Source organism: Ranitomeya imitator, chromosome 4, assembly GCF_032444005.1.
Source record: "Ranitomeya imitator isolate aRanImi1 chromosome 4, aRanImi1.pri, whole genome shotgun sequence".
NCBI lineage: Eukaryota > Metazoa > Chordata > Amphibia > Anura > Dendrobatidae > Ranitomeya > Ranitomeya imitator.
Window position 1 is genome coordinate 679,010,093 of NC_091285.1, and position 23,812 is coordinate 679,033,904.

Consider the following 23,812-nt stretch of genomic DNA (forward strand, 5'->3'; position numbering starts at 1 on the left):
TAAAGGACTACATTGCTGAAAGTTTGAGCAAAGGGCACATCAGGCCTTCATCCTCGCCAGTGGCAGCAGGGTTCTTCGTTAAGAAGAAAGATGGCATACTACGCCCGTGTCTGGATTTTAGGGAGTTAAACCAGATTATGGTTCGTGATCCATACCCTATGCCAGAGGTCCCCAACTCCAGTCCTCAAGGCCCACCAACAGGTCATGTTTTCAGGATTTCCTTTGCATTGCACAGGTGATGCAATTATTACCTGGGTGTTATGACCTGGTGGTGAGGACAATAATGGACCTGGTGGTTAAGAGCACACGGAATGACCTGATAGTTACTAACAATACAGGACAAGCTCTGAGACGTGGGAACTCTGCTGACCGCAATCCCTAATCCTATCACACACACTAGAAATAGCCGTGGAGTGCTCCTGACGCTCCCTAGGCGCCTCGTCACAGCATATGGAACTAGCTAGCCCTAGAGATAGAAAAATAAAGCCTACCTTGCCTCAGAGAAATTCCCCAAAGGAACAGGCAGCCCCCACATATAATGACTGTGAGTTAAGATGAAAATAACAAACACATAGATGAAATAGATTTAGCAAAGTGAGGCCCGACTTACTGAACAGACAGAGGATAGGAAAGGTAACTTTGCGGTCAGCACAAAAAACTACAAAAAGACCACGCAGAGGGAGCAAAAAGACCCTCCGCACCGACTCACGGTGCGGAGGCGCTCCCTCTGCGTCCCAGAGCTTCCAGCAAGCAAGACAAAAATCAAAATAGCAAGCTGGACAGAAAAAATAGCAAACAGAGAAAAACAAGCAGGAACTTAGCTTCTGCTGGGAAGACAGGTCACAGGAACGATCCAGGAGAGAACTAGACCAATACTGGAACATTGACAGGTGGCATGGAGCAATGATCTAGGTGGAGTTAAATAGATCAGCCAGCTAACGAATTAACCTTGTCACCTGTGGAAGGAACCTCAGAAGCCGCAACCCCACTCACAACCACCAGAGGAAGCCCATGGACAGAACCAGCCGAAGTACCATTCATGACCACAGGAGGGAGCTTAACAACAGAATTCACAACAGTACCCCCCCTTGAGGAGGGGTCACCGAACCCTCACCAGAGCCCCCAGGCCGACCAGGACGAGCCAAATGAAAGGCACGAACCAGATCGGCAGCATGAACATCAGAGGCAAAAACCCAGGAATTATCTTCCTGACCATAACCCTTCCACTTGACCAGGTACTGGAGTTTCCGTCTCAAAATACGAGAATCCAAAATCTTCTCCACCACATACTCCAACTCCCCCTCAACCAACACCGGGGCAGGAGGATCAACGGATGGAACCACAGGCGCCACGTATCTCCGCAACAAAGACCTATGGAATACATTATGGATGGCAAAAGAAGCTGGAAGGGTCAGACGAAATGACATAGGATTGAGAACCTCAGAAATCTTATACGGACCAATGAAACGAGGCTTAAACTTAGGAGAGGAAACTTTCATAGGAACATAACGAGATGACAACCAAACCAAATCCCCAACACGAAGTCGGGGACCCACACAGCGCCGGCGGTTAGCGAAACATTGAGCCTTCTCCTGGGACAATGTCAAATTGTCCACCACATGAGTCCAAATCTGCTGCAACCTATCCACCACAGTATCTACACCAGGACAGTCCGAAGACTCAACCTGCCCTGAAGAGAAACGAGGATGGAAACCAGAATTGCAGAAAAACGGCGAAACCAAAGTAGCCGAGCTGGCCCGATTATTAAGGGCGAACTCAGCCAAAGGCAAGAAGGACACCCAATCATCCTGATCAGCAGAAACAAAGCATCTCAGATATGTTTCCAAAGTCTGATTAGTACGTTCGGTTTGGCCATTTGTCTGAGGATGGAAAGCTGAGGAAAAAGACAAATCAATGCCCATCCTAGCACAAAAGGATCGCCAAAACCTCGAAACAAACTGGGAACCTCTGTCCGAAACGATGTTCTCCGGAATGCCATGTAAACGATCCACATGCTGGAAAAACAATGGCACCAAATCAGAGGAGGAAGGCAATTTAGACAAGGGTACCAAATGGACCATCTTAGAGAAGCGATCACAAACCACCCAAATGACCGACATCTTTTGAGAGACAGGGAGATCCGAAAAAAAATCCATAGAAATATGCATCCAGGGCCTCTTCGGGACCGGCAAGGGCAAAAGCAACCCACTGGCACGAGAACAGCAGGGCTTAGCCCGAGCACAAGTCCCACAGGACTGCACAAAAGAACGCACATCCCGTGACAAAGACGGCCACCAAAAGGATCTAGCCACCAAATCTCTGGTACCAAAGATTCCAGGATGACCAGCCAACACCGAAAAATGAACCTCAGAGATAACTCTACTAGTCCATTTATCAGGGACAAACAGTTTCTTCACTGGGCAACGGTCAGGTCTATCAGCCTGAAACTTTTGCAGCACCCGCCGCAAATCAGGGGAGATGGCAGACAAAATTACCCCCTCTTTGAGAATACCCGCCGGCTCAGGAACACCCGGAGAGTCGGGCACAAAACTCCTTGACAGGGCATCAGCCTTCACATTCTTAGAGCCCAGAAGGTACGAAACCACAAAATCAAAACGGGAGAAAAATAGCGACCAACGAGCCTGTCTAGGATTCAACCGTTTGGCAGACTCGAGATAAGTCAAGTTCTTGTGATCCGTCAAGACCACCACGCGATGCTTGGCTCCTTCAAGCCAATGACGCCACTCCTCGAATGCCCACTTCATGGCCAACAACTCTCGATTGCCAACATCATAATTGCGCTCAGCAGGCGAAAACTTTCTAGAAAAGAAGGCACATGGTTTCATCACCAAGCCATCAGAACTTTTCTGCGACAAAACAGCTCCTGCTCCAATCTCAGAAGCATCAACCTCGACCTGAAACGGGAGCGAAACATCTGGCTGGCACAACACAGGGGCAGAAGAAAAACGAAGCTTCAACTACTGAAAAGCTTCCACAGCCGCAGAAGACCAATTGACCACATCAGCACCCTTCTTGGTCAAATCAGTCAACGGTTTAGCAACACTAGAAAAATTACTGATGAAGCGACGATAGAAATTAGCAAAGCCCAGGAACTTTTGCAGACTCTTCACAGATGTCGTCTGAGTCCATTCATAAATGGCCTGGACTTTAACAGGGTCCATCTCGATAGTAGAAGGGGAAAAAATGAAACCCAAAAATGAAACCTTCTGAACTCCAAAGAGACACTTAGACCCCTTCACAAACAAAGAATTAGCACGAAGGACCTGGAACACCATTCTGACCTGCTTCACGTGAGACTCCCAATCATCCGAGAAGACCAAAATATCATCCAAATATACAATCAGGAATTTATCCAGGTACTCTTGGAAGATGTCATGCATAAAGGACTGAAATACTGATGGAGCATTGGAAAGCCCGAATGGCATAACCAGGTACTCAAAATGGCCCTCGGGCGTATTAAATGCTGTTTTCCATTCATCGCCCTGTTTAATACGCACAAGACTATACGCACCACGAAGATCTATCTTGGTGAACCAACTAGCCCCCTTAATCCGAGCAAATAAATCAGACAGCAGCGGCAAAGGGTACTGAAATTTGACTGTGATCTTATTAAGAAGGCGGTAATCAATACAAGGTCTCAAAGAACCATCCTTCTTGGCCACAAAAAAGAACCCTGCTCCCAATGGTGACGATGACGGGCGAATATGACCCTTCTCCAAGGATTCCTTTATATAACTCCGCAAAGTGGCGTGTTCTGGCACAGATAAATTGAACAGTCGGCCCTTAGGAAACTTACTACCAGGAATCAAATTGATAGCACAATCGCAATCCCTATGAGGAGGTAGGGCACTGGATTTGGGCTCATCAAATACATCCCGGTAATCCGACAAAAACTCCGGGACTTCAGAAGGGGTGGATGACGAAATAGACAAAAATGGAACATCACCATGTACCCCCTGACAACCCCAGCTGGACACAGACATAGATTTCCAATCCAATACTGGATTATGGACCTGTAGCCATGGCAACCCCAAAACGACCACATCATGCAGATTATGCAACACCAAAAAGCGAATATCCTCCTGATGTGCAGGAGCCATGCACATGGTCAATTGGGTCCAGTACTGGGGCTTATTCTTGGCCAAAGGCGTAGCATCAATTCCTCTCAATGGAATAGGATACTGCAAGGGCTCCAAGAAAAAACCACAGCGCCTGGCAAACTCCAAGTCCATCAAATTCAGGGCAGCGCCTGAATCCACAAATGCCATAACAGAATAGGATGACAAAGAGCAAATCAGAGTAACGGACAAAAGAAATTTCGACTGTACCGTACCAATGGTGGCAGACCTAGCGAAACGCTTAGTGCGCTTAGGACAATTGGAGATAGCATGAGTGGAATCACCACAGTAAAAACATAGCCCATTCCGACGTCTGTGTTCCTGCCGTTCAGCTCTGGTCAAAGTCCTATCACATCGCATAGGCTCAGGTCTATGCTCAGATAATACCGCCAAATGGTGCACAACTTTACGCTCACGCAAGCGTCGATCGATCTGAATGGCCAAAGACATAGACTCATTCAGACCAGCAGGCATGGGAAATCCCACCATGACATCCTTAAGGGCTTCAGAGAGACCCTTTCTGAAAATTGCTGCCAGCGCACATTCATTCCACTGAGTGAGTACAGACCACTTCCTAAACTTCTGACAATATATCTCTACCTCATCCTGACCCTGACACAGAGCCAGCAAGATTTTCTCTGCCTGATCCACTGAATTTGGTTCATCATAAAGCAATCCAAGCGCCAGAAAAAACGCATCAACATCACACAATGCCGGATCTCCTGGCGCAAGGGAAAATGCCCAGTCTTGAGGGTCGCCACGTAACAAAGAAATAATGATTTTCACTTGTTGAACAGGGTCACCTGAGGAGCGAGGTTTCAAGGCAAGAAACAATTTACAATTATTTTTGAAATTCAGAATCTTAGATCTATCCCCAAAAAAACAAATCAGGAATTGGAATCCTAGGCTCTAACATCGGATTCTGAACCACAAAATCTTGAATGTTTTGTACCCTTGTAGTGAGATTATCCATACAAGAGAACAGACCTTGAATGTCCATATCTACACCTGTATCCTGAACCACCCAGAGGTAAAGGGGAAAATAGAGACAAAACACACTGCAAAGAAAAAAAAATGGTCTCAGAACTTCTCTTATCCCTCTATTGAGATGCATTAGTACTTTTGGCCACCTGTACTGTTATGACCTGGTGGTGAGGACAATAATGGACCTGGTGGTTAAGAGCACACGGAATGACCTGATAGTTACTAACAATACAGGACAAGCTCTGAGACGTGGGAACTCTGCTGATAGCAATCCCTAATCCTATCACACACACTAGAAATAGCCGTGGAGCGCTCCTGACGCTCCCTATGCAACTCGTCACAGCCTAAGGAACTAGCTAGCCCTAGAGATAGAAAAATAAAGCCTACCTTGCCTCAGAGAAATTCCCCAAAGGAACAGGCAGCCCCCCACATATAATGACTGTGAGTTAAGATGAAAATAACAAACACAGAGATGAAATAGATTTAGCAAAGTGAGGCCCGACTTACTGAACAGACAGAGGATAGGAAAGGTAACTTTGCGGTCAGCACAAAAAACTACAAAAAGACCACACAGAGGGAGCAAAAAGACCCTCCGCACCGACTCACGGTGCCGAGGCGCTCCCTCTGCGTCCCAGAGCTTCCAGCAAGCAAGACAAAAATCAAAATAGCAAGCTGGACAGAAAAAATAGCAAACAGAGAAAAACAAGCAGGAACTTAGCTTCTGCTGGGAAGACAGGTCACAAGAACGATCCAGGAGAGAACTAGACCAATACTGGAACATTGACAGGTGGCATGGAGCAATGATCTAGGTGGAGTTAAATAGATCAGCCAGCTAACGAATTAACCTCGTCACCTGTGGAAGGAACCTCAGAAGCCGCAACCCCACTCACAACCACCAGAGGAAGCCCATGGACAGAACCAGCCGAAGTACCATTCATGACCACAGGAGGGAGCTTAACAACAGAATTCACAACACCTGGGCAAGACTAAGGAAATCCTGAAAACATGACATGTTGGTGGGCCTTGAGGACTGGAGTTGGGGACCCCTGCCCTATGCCACTAATACCTGATTTGTTCAACCAGGTGGCTGGTGCTAAGTGGTTTTCCAAGCTTGACCTCAGGGGGCATACAACCTCATAAGAGTCCGTCAAGGTGATGAGTGGAAGACAGCTTTTAATACTCCTGAGGGTCATTTTGAAAATTTGGTGATGCCATTTGGGTTGACAAACGTGCCTGCTGTATTCCAACATTTCATAAATGATGTGTTCTCGCATGTACTGGGGAAATTCGTTATTGTGTACCTAGATGACATTCTCATTTATTCATGCGACTGTGATACTCATTTAGAGCATGTGAGGCAGGTGTTACAGCTACTCAGAGAAAATAAGCTCTATGCAAAATTTGAGAAATGTGTTTTTTTTCGGTTCAGGAGTTGCCTTTCTTGGGTTATATTGTGTCTGCTTCAGGGTTTAAAATGGACGCCGCTAAGGTGCAAGCGGTGGTGCATTGGGAACGTCCTGATAACCTAAAAGAACTCCAGCGGTTCCTTGGATTTTCTAATTATTATAGCAAATTTATCAAAGATTTTTCTACCATTGCTAAACCGCTTACTGACATGACGAATAAGGGTAGCAATTTCTCCGCCTGGCCGGAGGCTGCTGTGCGCGCATTCGAATTTCTGAAGAACAGTTTTGCTTCGGCCCCCATTCTGGTGCAACCGGACGTATCGAAACCGTTTACCGTGGAAGTCGATGCGTCTGAGGTTGGAGTGGTGGTGGTGCTGTCACAAGGCTCATCATTGGGCGAGTTGCGTCCATGCGCCTACTTCTCCAAGAAGCTGTCATCCGCCGAACGTAATTACGATATCGGCAACAGGGAGTTGTTAACTATCAAGTTGGCTTTTGAGGAATGGCGTCACTTCTTGGAGGGATCGGTCCACCAGGTTACAGTTTTCACTGACCATAAAAATCTACTTTATTTGGAGTCAGCCAAGCGTCTGTCCCCCAGGCAGGCTCGTTGGGCATTGTTTTTCACACGTTTCAACTTTGTTGTTACTTACCGTCCTGGGTCTAAGAACACTAAGGCGGATGCCTTATCCAAGTGTTTTCCGGGGGGAGAACCTCGGGAAGATCCGGTACCCATCCTCCAAAAGGGTGTAGTGGTCTTGGCTCTCACGACCGAGGTTGAGGCTGAGATTGCCAAGGCTCAGGAGGAAGTACCACTAGAGCTTCCCATTAACAAATCATTTGTACCACTCCATCTTCGCCTAAAGGTGTTGGGTGAGCATCATGATGCTGTTCTGGACGGCCATCCGAGGGTGAGGGGTACCTTGGAGTTGGTGTCGCGTCGATTTTGGTGGCCTAAAATCCGACAGGACGTGGTCTCGTATGTGTCAGCATGCACCACGTGCGCTAGGGCTAAGACACCCCGTTCCCGTCCTGCGGGCACACTTCATCCTCTTGGGGTACCCAGTAGACCATGGACAGAGATCTCCATGGATTTTATCACAGATTTGCCCTCCTCAGCTGGGAACACGGTCATTTTGGTGGTTGTTGATCGGTTCTCAAAGATGTTGCACTTTGTGTCCTTGCCTTCGTTGCCTAATGCTAAGACTCTGGCTCAGGTATTTGTGCAGGAGGTGGTCAGACTTCATGGGGTCCCGTCTGACATCGTGTCTGATAGGGGTGCTCAGTTTGTGGCAAAATTTTGGAAGGCATTTTGCTTACGGTTAAGGATCAAGTTGTCGCATTCTTCGACGTTTCATCCTCAGTCAAATGGTCAGACCGAGCGTATGAACCAAAATTTGGAGCAGTACTTACGCTGCTTTGTTTCTGACAACCAGGAGGAGTGGTCGACGTTCCTTCCTTTGGCTGAGTTTGCCATATATAATTACCGCTAGGAATCGTCTGGGGTGTCCCCGTTCTTTTGTGTTTACGGGCACCATCCTCAATTTTGTACTCTGCATCAGGGGGGCTCTGCTGGTGTTCTGGAGGAGGACCAGTTAGGAGCACAACTGTCATCAGTCTGGAGGAGAGTGAAACAGCGCTTGCTAAGCATGAGTGCAAGGTACAAACGTGTGGCTGACAGCAGACGTGTGCCAGGTCCGGACCTGAGTGTAGGTGACTGGGTGTGGTTGTCCACAAAAAACATAAAACTCAAAAACCATTTTTGAAATTGGGTCCAAGGTTTATTGGTCCATTTAGGGTCGCCGCCATCATCAACCCGGTAGCCTACCGATTGGAGCTTCCTACGGTATATAAAATACACAACGTGTTTCACAGATCTCTGTTAAAGAAGGTGGTGGGTTCCGTGGACGCGGCGCCGATGCTACCTCCAGTCTTGGTGGATGGCAATTTGGAATTTGAAGTCTCCAAGGTGGTTGACTCTCGAGTAGTGCATCGCACATTACAGTATCTGGTACACTGGCGTGGTTATGGGCCGGAGGAGAGGTCCTGGGTACCAGCCTCGGACATACATGCGGACCGGCGGGTCAGTATGTTTCACCGCCATCATCCGGACAAGCTGGGTCCTATAAGTCTTGAGGGCCCTGGGGTCCCTCGTAGAAGGCGGGGTACTGTCATGTCGGACGCTATTCACACTAGGGTGTCCAACAGACAGTGGTAATTCCATTTATGTCCACTATACGCTCAGTGGCGCCGGCTAGACTTTATCCAGGTTTCTCGGGGTTCATTAAGTTGGTAATCGGGTTGGAGGTTGGGTTACGCCCATGGCCTTTAAATAGTCTTGCTGGACTTTGGGCGTCACCGATTATAACTTGTGCCTCGTGCCTAGTGATTCCGGTCTGGAGTGGTGGTCTTGGAGAAGTGATATTGTATCTGGTGGTGTATGATCCGTCGTTATATTTCTCCTTCCTATATTTGTATTTGTTTTGCCCTGTGCACATTATCGTATTTTCCTGTGTGCTTGCGGCGTGGTGCGTTTTTAGTTTTCCCTGTCTGTGCTTTCTGTGAGGGATTGGTGTGTGGTCTTATCACTGGGTGGCGGGTGGAGGTTTCAGCATAGGGCTGAAACAGGAGTTAGGGCCAGGCCTAGCGGCCCAGACAAGCACACCATCAGTGTAAATTCTGGGAGAGGGACAGACAGGGTTTCCCCTAGTCTGTGGGATAACGCAGAGGCCCGGTAACCAGCCTTAGTCTACCCAATACCCCCATGACAGAGATAATGGCTTTTGGGTTTTCATTGGCTGTAAGCCATAATCATCAACATTAACAGAAATAAACACGTGAAATAGATCACTCTGTCTGTAATGACTCTATATAATATAGAGTTTCACATTTTTTTATTGAAGAAATGAAATTAACTTTTTAAAGATATTCTAATTTTGTGAGAAACACCTGTATATAATTGTACATAGCAGCAGTATTATAGTAGTTATATTCTTGTACATAGGGGCAGTATTATAGTAGTTATATTCTTGTACATAGGGGCAGTATTATAGTAGTTATATTCTTGTACATAGGGGGCAGTATTATAGTAGATATATTCTTGTACATAGGAGCAGTATTATAGTAGATATATTCTTGTACATAGGAGCAGTATTATAGTAGATATATTCTTGTCAATAGGGACAGTATTATAGTAGTTATATTCTTGTACATAGGAGCAGTATTATAGTAGTTATATTCTGTACATAGGAGCAGTATTATAGTAGTTATATTCCTGCATATAGGGGCAATATTATAGTAGTTATATTCTTGTACATAGGGGCAGTACTATAGTAGTTATATTCTTGTACATAGGGGCAGTATAATAGTAGTTATATTCTTGTCAATAGGGACAGTATTATAGTAGTTATATTCTTGTACATAGGGGCAGTATTATAGTAGTTATATTCTTGTACATAGTAGTAGTATTATAGTCGCTATATTCTTGTACATAGGAGCATTATTATAGTAGTTATATTCCTGTACATAGGGGCAGTATTATAGTAGTTATATTCTTGTACATAGGAGCATTATTATAGTAGTTATATTCTTGTGCATAGGAGGCAGTATTATAGTAGTTATATTCCTGTACATAGGGGCAGTATTATAGTAGTTATATTCTTGTACATAGGAGCAGTATTATAGTAGTTATATTATTGTACATAGGGGCAGTATTATAGTAGTTATATTCTGTACATAGGAGCAGTATTATAGTAGATATATTCTTGTACATAGGAGCATTATTACAGTAGTTATATTCTTGTACATAGGAGCAGTATTATAGCAGTTATATTTTTGTACATAGAGGCAGTATTATAGCAGTTATATTCTTGTCCATAGGTGCCGTATTCATGTAATGTCCTTTGGACATGTGTTATAATATTAGTTTACTATCATTATATCTGTCTCTAACTTTTAAGGATACCACTGTTTTACCTGAGTCTCCCTCCACGGTTATGCAGCTCTTGTAAATACTCCCGTATGGGAATGTTACCACCTCACAGCAGACGTGCATCTTCAGGGCTTTTACATCCATCTCGTAGGTTTTGCTATCCTTTTTGTGTAATCTCACCAACTCTTGATAAGGAGATTTGGTGTAATTTCCCCAGTGAGGGTTTAGTACGGCGATGACACTGTACGTTCCGTTGGTGTGCTCTTCTTTCCAATGCACCTGGGTCACCCATTCTTCTGAAGGTACCTGAATGGTGCATATGACCAGGTAGGAATCGGATGATCTTTGAGTGAATTGTACATCCAGAAGAGGAGATGATTCTTGCGCTGGTCAATAAATGGAGAAGACAATATCATTTTTAGTCCACCATCTCTAGAAGTCAGTGGTGGGTCGTTTGCTCACTCTATGGGCTTGTCTCTTTCTGTTGACATTTTGGGGTTATAAGTGTAATCCTACATTATGTGAAGCATGTTGTTTACTGTGTGAAAACTCTACTAGGCCCCAACCTTCATGGGGTCATCGTTAGTATTATTGTCCTCATAGAACACCAACATACCCTCATAAGCCCCCTTTAGACGGTGTTGAACCTTTAGTGCACTATGAGTAGAGCATAAGGTGGTCCTGAACCAACCACATGTCTTCCAGTATGGTCCAAGACTCTACATGTCTACAAGGCCACCATCACTGAAAGACATGACTAGTTATGGTTTTTGATCTTCTACCACCAGACTGATCAAGGACATAAAAACAAAAAAAAATCTCTTACCTGACCCTGCTCCACTTATAAAGTAGAGGACTACCAGGAGCAGTTTCTTCATCTTCAGACGCAATAGACGAGAGATACTGACAACTAGAAAGGAAGTGCTGAGCGACAGTACTGCAAAACAGGAAAGAGGGGGAGAGAACGAGAAAGCTACAACCAGAATGTATGTGGTAAAATAAAGAGCTGAGATAAAGACAAGAAGGAATGGAAAGAGTCAGAGAGCAGTCAGGTCAGAACTGCTCGACGTCTCCACCATGATGTATCCAGCAGATGTCAGATCTTTCCTCTGCAGTCTCAGGACTGAGGACTGGTTGGATTCTCCAACGGCACAAGGAATGGATACACTTCCCAATAGAACATTCCTGGACCAACGAGAAAGCCAGACCTGAAATTGAACACATCGTTAGGAAAGGTTCTTGGTTTGTTAACATCATATAGAGAGCGACCGTGGATACTAATGGGCCCTAGAAGAGGAAGGGGAAGAAACTAATGGGTAAACAAGAGCCAAAACATTTTTGTCCTGGTAGGTACATAGTCTTCTTCTTCATTATTGACCTCGAAAATGCTGCTCTCGGTAATTGTCCACTTGCAAATATCATAGAGATATCTAGAATGTGCAATCTAGAACCAGGTGAGAGAACGGAACCAAAAATAATACATAGAGGAAGACAAACCCAACCAAACTTGGGTCTGCTATTTTTCAAGTTGACCTAATTTTCTTCTGTCATTCAGTGGAAAACATTGAATTTTAGGTTGGGGAGAGGTCAAGGTCTAGTTAATGAGACAACTATACACTACTGAGCCCCAATGATCCCCCTTTTCCCATAGCTTCCCTTTCAGTCTTTTTTAAAAACAAATAGCCCACAAGGCTAACTTGACATTCATGAACTATCAAGTCCTCCTCAAGGAGATCCTACTTGCACACATGGCAATCTGGATATGTCCCGGAGAATATTGAGGAACGGACGTAGGCTGTGAGTAAAAAATACATAAAACATTACATTTACATTATACCAACCTGAACAATAAGAGGTTTTTTCTCACGCTTACGATAGAATACCGCTTTCAGGTCAAACTCCGGAATTTGGCCCTTGACTGTCCTCGAGGTCACTTTTTTGCCCTCGCAATGAACTGTAGCATAGAAAGCGGGGTCTAGTAGAAAGAATATTAGTCAGGTCCTATAAAAAGTCTTAAAAGGGTCAGTACAGCAGTATTACTGTACCTCTGCTATCTCCTGGCACAGATATTCCAGATGCTGCATGCACTGTGATAGAGGTGACCACTCGCGGAGTACCCACCAAGAAGGACATACAGGATGGCTGAGGAACATCTTGTGTCAGTTCCCTGTGGACAGGAATTCAGTTTTTCCATATTTAACTCCATACAATCATCCAAGAGGGGCACAAGTAGTGAAAATAGCTGTCTAATTTTGTACCTTAGGTGGCTGCCACGGTCTGTATACAGTCGCAGAAAGAAGGAGCCTTTCAATCCTGGTTGAAAAGTTGTCGGTAGGATGACATAGCGCCCTTTTTGTAGCTCCGTATGAACCAAGACACTGCGAGAGTTTATATAAGTTGAAGAAGTAACTTTAGCAGGAGTGCAGTGTAAACGGTATTTACGATTCATCTCCACCTGACCAAAGAAGGGAACAGTGAAGGATCAACAACAGTAGAGTATGAAAGAGAACAAGAATGATCTTGAATTTCAGTGTTGGCACCTTGAAGACAAAGAATCCAATGGGCAGATTTTCGCCACCCCCTGCCGTGCGTTGAGTTCTTTGGTCCTCCTGCTCCAAGGAAATGAGAACATTGTCGTGGTCTAACGTGACGTCAAAGGAGAACTGCAATACAAGAGACTTATTTACAATGGTCAGCCTGCTTCTTGTGGAGGCTTTACCAGAGGCTTTGAGGCATTGGGCTTTGTATGGTGTTGACATGAACATCAAATACCTAGCTTGTTCTTTCATTATGATGCATTTATATACCTGTGGATTGTGTAGGTAGGTAGCCTTGTTATTTGGGCAGCCACCACTCCTGTCCTTCAAGGGATCCTGATGCTGCTTCCAAGCTGAGAAAACTGACTCTTCTTTCCACGTCTTTTGAGTGCTTAGAAGGTGAGTGTTGACTCTTCGGCAGAGAGTGATATCGGTGAAATGAGAGCAGAAATCATCCCAACACATCCTAGTAAAGAGTAAGAATTATGACTTATGTTAGCACTAGTGGCATTACCGCTCTTCAAATGTGCATAAGAAAACAGGCCATGAGTCGGAATCACCACAAAACCCTGGAACTATGGAGTAATTGCATTTATTTCTTTACATAGGACCAGATAAAGGTTGGTGGAGGTCTCTGAGATAAACATTTGGTAGGAATCTCATTCCTAGCTCAAGAACTTAGATCCCACTTCACTTTCTGTTGCAAACACATAGAGAAGAGTTGGGCCCAAATCCTGACAACCCTCTTAATGGGTCTACAGAATTTATAGGGACAGCCAAAGAAAAGTCTTAAGACTTCACCTCTTTTCATGTGGATATGATTTCTACATGGTCATTAGATGATCCCTGACTTCTGAGGTGGGGTCGAGGAGGTGAGCTGTGTATACACAAGTCATACAAATAGTGACTGCCAGGTCTACAAGAAAAATGATGGTGAATGCATGTGAAGATGAAGGCTACTTTATATCTTCCAGACAACCAGTTCACCTTTAAAATTATTAACAGAGCTGTTAAACCAGTCTGAGAGAAATGATGAGTGGTGAAGATTTTCATTGTTCCCAAGGCAGTGGTGGACATATAGGGATGTGCCCTACAAACCTTTCCTATATCCAGCTTATGGTCCAAAGTAAAACTTCTTTACCAAAATTCTCCATCATCGTCAACAGTGACCCCGAGATCCTCTCTTTGTCTTCGACTCACTTTCTTCCATTCTTCTGACCTACGAAAACAGAGTATCAGTCCAAATAAAGTGCCGTAAACATACAGCTTCTAGCTTTCCTTAGTAGCTAAGTTCATCACTTACTTATCGCTCCAGGCTCCAGTCCACTCTCCGCTCCCCCATGGATTTCGCAGACGAATAAGTCGTAATTTATGTGTCCGAAAGAGGGATAACAGTCCGGATTGTAGGTTAATATTCCTAATGGCTGTAATGCTGTAGGCATGACCGGTGACGAGGCCGCTGGAAAGGACCTCTTCAATACCTTGACTTGGACTTGGCTGAATGGAAATGGAGTTGCATTTTTCAGCATGGAAACAATCAAGTAGTGTCTCTTTGTGAAATTTCAACAGCTTCTAAACTTTGGAATCACCAATATTCTGCCCAGGTATTTGAAAATTACATGACTCGATTTTATCCCATCTCTACGAGCTTTATTTTGTCCTATTCATTACAACGCTCCATTATGTCCTCTATATCCCTTAATTCTTACCACATTCTCTATGGTTTGATTCTAGTTTACACTTCATTATCTTCTCTAGATTCCTCAATTCTTACCACATTCTCTATGGTTTGATTCTGGTTAGCTCTTTAGGACCTCTCGTTAATGCTACAACTTAGCTCTTGGCCAAGCCGTGAGCTGCCCCTATACACCTAGTGTATTCTCTCCAGATTCCCTAATACACAAAACACTTAGCCAAGCCTTGATGTGTTCTCTAGGGTAAAAACGGAAGAAGAGGGTGTGCAAAAGGATTAAACAAGCTATGAAACCCTTATTTTGGAAGTGGAAGATCCTTATACAACGCTAAAAGCATAGTCAAGACAGCTGAAATAAATAGGTTGGGCTGACTTTCATCAAATGTGGATGATGGCTTCTAGAGATGCCTACTAGGTTCTAAATCTCCATCTATTTGGTAAGATTCTTGGACAATTTTAATCTCAATGTTGGGGACTGTAATCTTCATCTCCTAAAATGCTAAGAGACAGAAGAAATGATAGGAGGGACTCCAGTCCATCGGCCTGGTCAGTAATTTGTGACCGCTAAATGATATGCCCACATATCTCATTACCTCCTGGCATTTCTGACTCCTCTTTTGATTAGTAGATCTGGCACAGTGTCATATGTGTGTTACACCGCAATGATGATGGTGCCCTAGCATGGCTAGTCATAAGAACAGCCAAGGAATGCCGGGAAGTAAGGAGGCCCTCCTTTCCAATAATCACAGATTACTGATTTTGCCGATGGACAGGTGTCCTTCAAATCGATTTTCCCATCTCTTCTATAATGTTCTTTCCTGGTGATAGTCTTCCCCTGCCAGGTCCAAGTATCAGATTTGCTATCTCCACTTGCCTGGGCAGGTTATCAAGATCACTACTTATCTGACCTTGATCCATTCATTACTTTCCTCATAAATATTGGTTATCGGCAAGATTATTGAAAGTCTTCAGAGTCTTACCCTCAGTCATTGAAAATGCTCCATATTTCCACTGAATATTTGAACATGGGATGTGGTCCTCTACGCAAGCATTGTCTACTACCTAGCCTAATGGTCACCTCTTCTTCTCCCATCAACATGACCCAAATCAGAGGTACCATGAATCATCTTCTCTCCATATTGACCACTGGGCTCAATCATTGTATCAGGCAGTAGTATTCATTGTATAAAGGCTTTACCCTGATAGCAGCAGAAATGAGAGATGCTCGGGAGTGTGCTTTCATCAACAACTTGAACAACTTCTTCTTTTCCTCATCCGACCTATAGTTCCCTTCATAAAGATTGATGGCCTCAGACACCCCTCCAGTGAAGTCAATTAGAGCTTCGGCTGTGCTGCCTCCATCCAAAGCTTCGTAATTCCCAATAAGTCTGTGAAAAAACATACGGTAGTAAAAGATGGAAGAATAGAAACAAGGATGAATCAAGAGCAGCAGCATGAAACCACAGAAGTATAGCGAACCTTACTTTGCATACGCCTTCTCAAGAAGAGAACACCAAAACACATCACCCTTCTGACCAGGCCGACAGAATATCAACTCCCCTCCAGATGTGGGCAGAAGGTCATCAATCACAACCTCCACCCACCGACCAAAGCGCCAAAACCGGAACCTGAAGATGCCAGAGTGTGGGGAACCTGAACCCGAGCGAGGCCAGTCCTGTTCTTCAGGAGAAGGTATAACCTGTAACAGAAGGCATCATTGAGATGGGATCAAAAAACTATATACAAGATGGAGAACTTACACCAGCTGTAAATTTAGCTCTATACCAGAGAATGCCTAGGTTATTCAAGCTATATATATATATATATACATATATATACTGAATATAATTATATACTGAATATAATTATATAGCAGAGCATGCCCAGGTTATACCAGCTGTATATAGTTATATACCAAAGAACGCCTAAGTTATACAAGCTATTTATGTACTGAATATAATTATATACCAGACCATGCCCAGGTTATACCAGCTGTACACATATAACCATATACCAGTTGATACCTGGGTTAGCAGCTATAAATGTATACAGTTGCGTGAAAAAGTGTTTGCCCCCTTCCTGATTTCCTATTATTTTGCATGTTTCTCAAACTTAAATGTTTCAGATCACCAAACACATTTAAATGTTAGACAAATATAACCCAGGTAATCACAAAATGCAGTTTATGAATGAAGATCTTTTCTATTAAGGAAAAAGAAATCCAAACCTAAAGGGTCCTGTGTGAAAAAGTTATTGCCACCCTTAAAACATAAACTTACTGGTTTATCACATCTTTGAGAAGCGGTGTTCAAATTCTCTAGCCACACGCAGGCCTGATTACTGCCACACCTGTTCTCAATCAAGAAATCACTTAAATAGGACCTGTCTGACAAAGTGAAGTAGACCAAAGGATTCTAAAAAAGCTAGACATCATGCTGCGATCCAAGGAAATTCTGGAACAAATGATAAACAAAATAATTGAGATCGATCAGTGTGGAAAAGGTTATAAAGCTATTTGTAAAGCTTTGGGACTCCAGCGAACCACAGTGAGAGTCATTACCCAGAAATGGTGAAAACAAGGAACAGTGGTGAACCTTGTTGAAAGAGCGCAGCGATTACATATCCAAGAGGTCACAAAAGACCCCACAACAACATCCAAAGAACTGCAGGCCTCACTTGCCTCAGTTAAAGTCAGTGTTCATGACTCCACCATAAGAAAGAGATTGCACAAAAATGGCCTGCTTTGCAGAGTTCCAAGACAAAAACCACTGCTGAGCAACAAGTACATAAAGACCCATCTCATTTTTGCTAGGGAACATCTTGATGATCCCCAAGACTTTTGGGAGTATACTCTGTGGACTGACAAGACAAAAGCTGAACTTTTTAGAAGGTGTATGTACCATTATATCTGGTGGTGAAGTAACACAGCATTTCAGAAAAGGAACATCATACCAACAGTAAAATATGGTGGTGGTAGTGTGATGGTCTGGGGATGTTTTACTGCTTCAGGACCTGGAAGACTTCCTGTGGCAAATTATACCATTAATTCTGCTTTTTACAAAAAAAATCCTGAAGGAGAATGTCCATCTATTCGTGACCTAAGGCTGAAGCTCGCTTGGGTTATACAACAGGGCAATGATCCAGAACACACCAGTAAGTCCACCTCTGAATGGCTTAAGTAAAACAAAATCAAGACTTTGGAGTGGCTTAGTGAACGTCCTACCTTTAATCCGATTGAGAAGCTGTGGTATGACCTTAAAAAGTCAATTTATTATTATTATTATTATTATTATTATTATTATTATTATAGCGCCATTTTTTCCATGGCACTTTACATGTGAGGAGGGGTATACATAATAAAAACAGGTACAATAATCTTAAACAATACAAGTCACGACTGGTACAGGAAGAGTGAGGACCCTGCCCGCGAGGGCTCACAATCTACAAGTTTGTGCTCGGAAACCCTCAAATGTGGCTGAATTACAACAATTCTGCAAAAATGAGTGGGCCAAAATTCCTCCAGAGCGTTGTAAAAGACTCATTGCCAGTTATCGCAAATGCTTGATTGTAATTGTTGCTGCTAAGGGCGGCCCAACCAGTTAGTAGATTTAGAGGCAATCGCTTTTTCACACAGGGCCCTGTAGGTTTGGATTTAATTTTCCCTTAATAATAAAAGACCTTCATTTAAAATCTGCATTCTGTGATTACTTCTGTTCTCTTTGTCTAATATTTAAATTTCTTTGGTGATCTGAAACATTTAAGTGTGACACACATGCAAAAGAATAGGAAATCAGGAAAGGGGCAAACACTTTCACACCACGGTATATAATTATATACAGAGGATACCCATGCTGTAACAGCTGTACATGTATAATTATATGCAGGAGATGCTCAGGTTATACCAGCTGTGCATATAGAATTAGGTACAGGAGATAAGGTTATGGCGGCATGCTGGATTACTATATAGAAGAGTTTTCCTGGCTAATTCCTAACCTGTGACATGCAGTAAATGAAGCCTTCATCAGAAAGGAAGGAGTCAGGGTATAATTTTATAATTTCCCACCCAAGCAGAGCACAACCACTAAGTCACTGCATGCAACAGAACCAGGAAAACAAGTTTCTCAAGAGGTTTGTGGCTTCTACACATCATGTTGTGATGTTTTAATTGCTGCCCATGTGGTTGGTTCAATCTGCCAATATGGCTCTTGGACTAAAAATGGTTGTGCACCCCAAACCTAAAGTCAAAGTGCCATTGGTCCTGGATAGGAACCTAGCCAATGGCAGTGCTGAGGGAGCAGTCACATCCAGGTCCTGGTACTTGGACACTGCCATTGGAGACATACAATACCATAATAATTGGGAGGCCTTGTTACATATTTTGACTTTGGGTCCTGGAGATTTCTCTCGGGTCTTCAGTTATCCGTGTAATTGAACATTTGTAAAGTTGATCACAGATATATACAATCGGCAGTAGTCAGTGACCGCGAGCTAGAGCCTTGCAAACCTCCTCCAATTATGTAATTTGCCCTGGGTCTACTAATCAGAAGACACATCGGGAATGCCAGCAGTTAGGAGAAGGCTCCCATGGCTTCAGTCTGGTGGCCTCGGAGTACTGATGTCACCTTTGGAGCAGGCATCTGCAAATCATTATGCTCAACTCTAAATTTTTGCCGTCCAAGTTCCTATAAGTTCTCGTTCTGAATCTCCAGCCTTACATGTGGTGAAAATCCAAAAACATCCATGTGCCATTAAACCGGCCCAATAAAGGAGTCAACATGCTTTAGAAATATTAGAAAACATGGCTACCCTACTTATCCTCAGATCGTATGCAGTATTGGACTCTTTAATGGAGCCAAGCTGCAATATTAGACACAACCCCTGGGCAGGTGTTTCGCTATCCCTAAACACCAGTCAGCCACGTTATTGGAGAGGCCACATCGGGAATGGAGGCAACTTACCTTCTTCCAAATTGATGAATCTCCAGCCAGACAAGAAACAGCAGCTACAAACCAGCAATTGCCCAGACTTCCCTGCTGCAGGTCCCGTGGACTGATGCCACCATCGGAAAACAGACGAGGTGACCGCACAAGATCCTATGAAGAAGACAGGCACAATCATTCTCCGAAGTACCTGGATCTGTAGGGTGGGCACATTCCCTTCAAGAGCACAAAGTACTTGAGCTCTGTCACGTTAATGTATAAAATCGCAGACAATTTTTCATTCTCCCTTGTTATCACACACGCTGTGGGCTCCGACCCCCCCCTTCCCACTACCTTTGCTGATCTAGGCACCATCCCTGTGTAACTTGAAACTCCAGGGGGAGCCTTGAAACTCCTCTCTGCTCTTTCCCCCTTCCCATCGGAATGTTAATTAGCCATGCAAGTCTCTTTTGTTTCCAAACCCACGTGCTTGCTGCAAAGGGGAGATATTAAATAAGCCATAATGCGTCACCAGTGTATGATAGGAATATTCCAGATACATATTCGGAACGTGCTTTGGTATAGCGTCACAATGGGGCCTTTTGCTGGAGTCTGGCACCAAGAGAATCAGAGAAATGGATTTCTCCTAAACAGAGTGGAATATCGAGTTTAGAGTCATCAGAAAGCCAATTTTAATATAAGATGAATGATGTGTGTGCTGTTACTCTGCTAGGCTCTCGAGCCCATTTAGGAGTGTTAGAAGTTTCTTACCAAAATGTGCACCCTGGCAGCTAGGGGAGGGTGCAGGTAAACCAGCCCCTTTAAAAATGTCACAAGCCTGCAAGTATAAGTCCCTGCACTCAGCCTGGCCTTCATTCTTACCTGAGACCTCACTGCAGCAAGACTTCCAGATGAACTGGGATATCTGGCTCCGCCTACCAGCATGGTTAGCTAGGATGATCTAAGCAAAATGTGAGTTTTATCTTATTTAATCCCTATTTTTTATAATTGCTTGTACATACTTTGTCTCATATTGTAAAATCTGAATAGACCTTTTGAAAACACTGCCTAATCTTTTTGGAGTGAAAGTTATAATATTTTCCTTGCTCTAAAACCCTAAGTCCTCTGAAGTTAATTACGCTACTAATTTGGGTTGGCTCGAACCCTTCTGTGAGAAATCTGAGCTGTTGGCAGCGAAGTATGTTCTGGGCCAGGTGGGTACAGATGGCGGTGATAAAACAGGGTTTTATAAGCTGTTGTCTGGTTGCGGCCAGAGCATTTAGAATTCCCTCGCTGCATTGTGCCTGCTAGCCAGTCCACAGTAAAGCGGCCTGTCCGGTGACTAATTATCCTAGTTGTATTTCCCTGACTGACCTGAAGGTAAGGGGGGCGCCGGAGAGCTGTAAGTTCTGAAGCGGAATTGGAAAGCGGGATATACATAAATCCCTGCAGTTCGTGTTATATTGTAGCAGCAGTGGGATAACTAAAATAAGCCCCTGCGGTAAATTGATAGGTCAATAGCCTTGCTTGTGTTTTCATCACATTGTAGCAGTGGTGGGATAACTAAGATAAGCCCCCTGCACATGTGATAGCCGTGTGCTGGCCGAAGGTCACCCCCGATTTGTGACAAGCTCCTCATAGTGCTTTGAGTGTGAGTTGAAGGGGGCACCTTAGCTTCTGTGGGCTTGGGCACCACAGTTGTGCTATACTGCTAGAGATCAAGTAGCAATAGAAAATGTATGACCAAATATTAAAGAGACCCATGGCAAAATTTTGAAAATCTCCCCACAACTTGCTTAAAGCACCTCCCAAGACCAACCACTTCGAATGAAGACCAGTCAAATGAGAGCGTCACATAAGTGTACCAATAACACAGCGTCATAATTACCTGGGGACGCTTCCACTCTACAACTCTGGGAGGACTTCTGCTATAGTAAAGGGACTGGTTACTAGCTGGAAAGTTGGGGTCCTCAAAGAGACGACTTCTCTGACGACACTGCTTTTTGAGATTGTCATAATGTTGGTCTTGGAAATGAACCACCATTGTGTGAACTCTCCACCACCACCATACAGTGAAGGAAGTGTTGCACCAGGTTAATGGAGGATAAGTCCGTAAATCACTTTTATTAAAGGTAAATTGCTTGTCTTGTATTTTTGCCAGCAACACACTCCATTAGCCACCAACAAAGTTGCTGAAAATTATCGAGACCATGCTAGTCCGAGGGTTCAAAGTTTCTCCATTTTTGTATCAGAGATCTTGATGTATTTTCCCAGTCCTGGAATTATCAGAGGGTGTGATGGTAAATCTAACTTGCCAAGCTGGTTTTTATCAGCAACACCCAAAGCTAGAGAGAAAGACAGGCAGCTAGTAGTCCACCCAAAGACAGAGAGAAACATTGAAGAGTAGTTGGCTCAAAAATAGACAGAAAGACAGAAGTGTAGTCCACCAAAGACAGACCGATAAGAGTAGTCAACCTAAAAACAGAAGAACAGAGAAGTAGTCCACCCAAAGAGAGAAAGATAGAAGAGTAGTCAACCCAAAAACAAACAGAACAGTAGACCACGCAAAGACAGAGAGAAACACTGAAGAGTAGTTGGCTCACAAATAGACGGAAAGACAGAAGTGTAGTCCACCGAAAGACAGACCAATAAGAGAAGTCCACTCAAAAACAGACAGGAGTAGACCAACTGAAGAGAGAAAGACAGAAAAGTAGTCCACCTAAAGAGAGAAAGACAGAAGAGTAGTCCACCCAAAGACAGACAGAAAAGTAGTCGACCCAAAGACAGAAAGATAGAAGACAAGTCTACCCAAAGACAGACAGAAAGAAGAGTAGTCCACCCAAAGACAGACAGTAGGAAAGAAGAGAAGTCCACCCAATGACAGATAAGAGTAGTGCACCCAAAGACAAACAGATAAGAACAATCCACCCAAAGACAGACCGGAAGAAGAGAAGTTGATCCACGGATAGACAGTTTGAAAGAAGAACAGTCCACCTAAAGACAGATAAGAGTAGACCACTTAACAACATATCCAAAGACAGAAAGTGATCCGCCCAAATATAGAAAGATAAAAAAGTAGTCTACCTAAAGGTGGACAGAAGAGTAGCCCGCCTAAAGACAGTTAGCCATGCAAGGAAAGAAAAACGAGTGAGTGGTACACCCAACAACAGAAAGAAGAGTAGTCAACTAAAATACAAAACAGAAAAACAGAAGAGTAGACCAAACAAAGACTGACAGTGCACCCAAAGAGAGGGAAGTAATCCGCCCACAGTAGGACCGAAGAATAACCCACCTGAAGAAAAATAGTATGACGAGTAGTCCACCCAAACAGAAAAAAAGAGCAGTCGTCACCGGAAATGTAGACAGCAAAACAGTAAAGTATTTCAATGAAAGACAGACAATATGACAAATTACCGTAGTAATAAGGGAAGGGAAAAAGTCCGAGCATTATAGAGATAACGATTAGGTGACTCTCACAGAGTTACTATTTGTGGTTCTGGAGGGAGGGTGAATTTAGACACCAGGACAAAGGTTAAAACACAGTTGTACAGGTATAAACAGAGAAAGACATATACTCATGAGACGAGAGAGAGAGAAGACAACACGAAAGTGGACAGTGATACATCAAAGAGTGAGAGCGACTTACCGCAACGTCATATGAGCTAGAGATTCATAGGAGACCACACAAGATGGTGCGGAGACAAGCGGAGGTCATCTGGTAGACCGTAACAGTAGGTGCTCACAAATCAATGAAACACAAACCATCATGGAGGAAAGTGACAGAAGGGAAGCTGTCAGGTGTAAGCAGGTCTGGGCAGTGTCCACACCCATCTGTGATTCACCTGCACTGAGGACGCATGTGTGAGATATGTGCGAGGTTATCCACCAACACTACCACGATACATTACTACACTTTCAACAATCATTTCTCTAAGACAAACCATACTGCCTAATAATCTCACAGCTAGGATCCTAACAAGAAAATGATATACAGGAGGAATGCAGCAGGGAACACAAATATAAGGCTATGTTCGAAAAATCTGCGCTTTTCAGGAACCCAAAGTTCAGCTTTACTTCCACCACAGAAGCATGAACACAGGTCACAAATGCAAAACACATGTGACACCACAGAACCATTTTTGGAAAATGTAACAATGGAGGGAGGTGAATTGGTGGGGAATAGTTTACCTAAAGGTACTGTCA

General features: G+C 43.8%; 1 protein-coding gene across 3 annotated transcripts in view; it reads right to left on the bottom strand.

Moving 5' to 3' along the window:
• Positions 1 to 23,391, bottom strand: part of LOC138677314 (calpain-5-like) — a 32,300-nt gene extending 8,909 nt beyond the window's left edge. For 2 of the 3 annotated variants that reach the window (XM_069767357.1, XM_069767355.1), the window contains exons 1-14: positions 23,256 to 23,391; positions 21,498 to 21,885; positions 19,649 to 19,783; positions 16,175 to 16,389; positions 15,889 to 16,078; positions 14,301 to 14,494; positions 14,139 to 14,216; positions 13,268 to 13,463; positions 13,001 to 13,123; positions 12,719 to 12,915; positions 12,506 to 12,627; positions 12,302 to 12,435; positions 11,287 to 11,668; positions 10,505 to 10,846 (exon numbers count right to left, since the gene is read on the bottom strand). In XM_069767357.1, the coding sequence (XP_069623458.1) occupies positions 11,498 to 11,668; positions 12,302 to 12,435; positions 12,506 to 12,627; positions 12,719 to 12,915; positions 13,001 to 13,123; positions 13,268 to 13,463; positions 14,139 to 14,216; positions 14,301 to 14,494; positions 15,889 to 16,078; positions 16,175 to 16,389; positions 19,649 to 19,783; positions 21,498 to 21,653 (1,911 nt within the window). In that variant the 5' untranslated portion in view covers positions 21,654 to 21,885; positions 23,256 to 23,391 and the 3' untranslated portion in view covers positions 10,505 to 10,846; positions 11,287 to 11,497. Of the gene's footprint in view, positions 1 to 10,504; positions 10,847 to 11,286; positions 11,669 to 12,301; positions 12,436 to 12,505; positions 12,628 to 12,718; positions 12,916 to 13,000; positions 13,124 to 13,267; positions 13,464 to 14,138; positions 14,217 to 14,300; positions 14,495 to 15,888; positions 16,079 to 16,174; positions 16,390 to 19,648; positions 19,784 to 21,497; positions 21,886 to 22,901; positions 23,020 to 23,255 lie in introns of those variants that run through there. The other variant, XM_069767356.1, reaches the window with a different exon arrangement.
• Between the last annotated feature and the right edge of the window lie 421 nt (positions 23,392 to 23,812).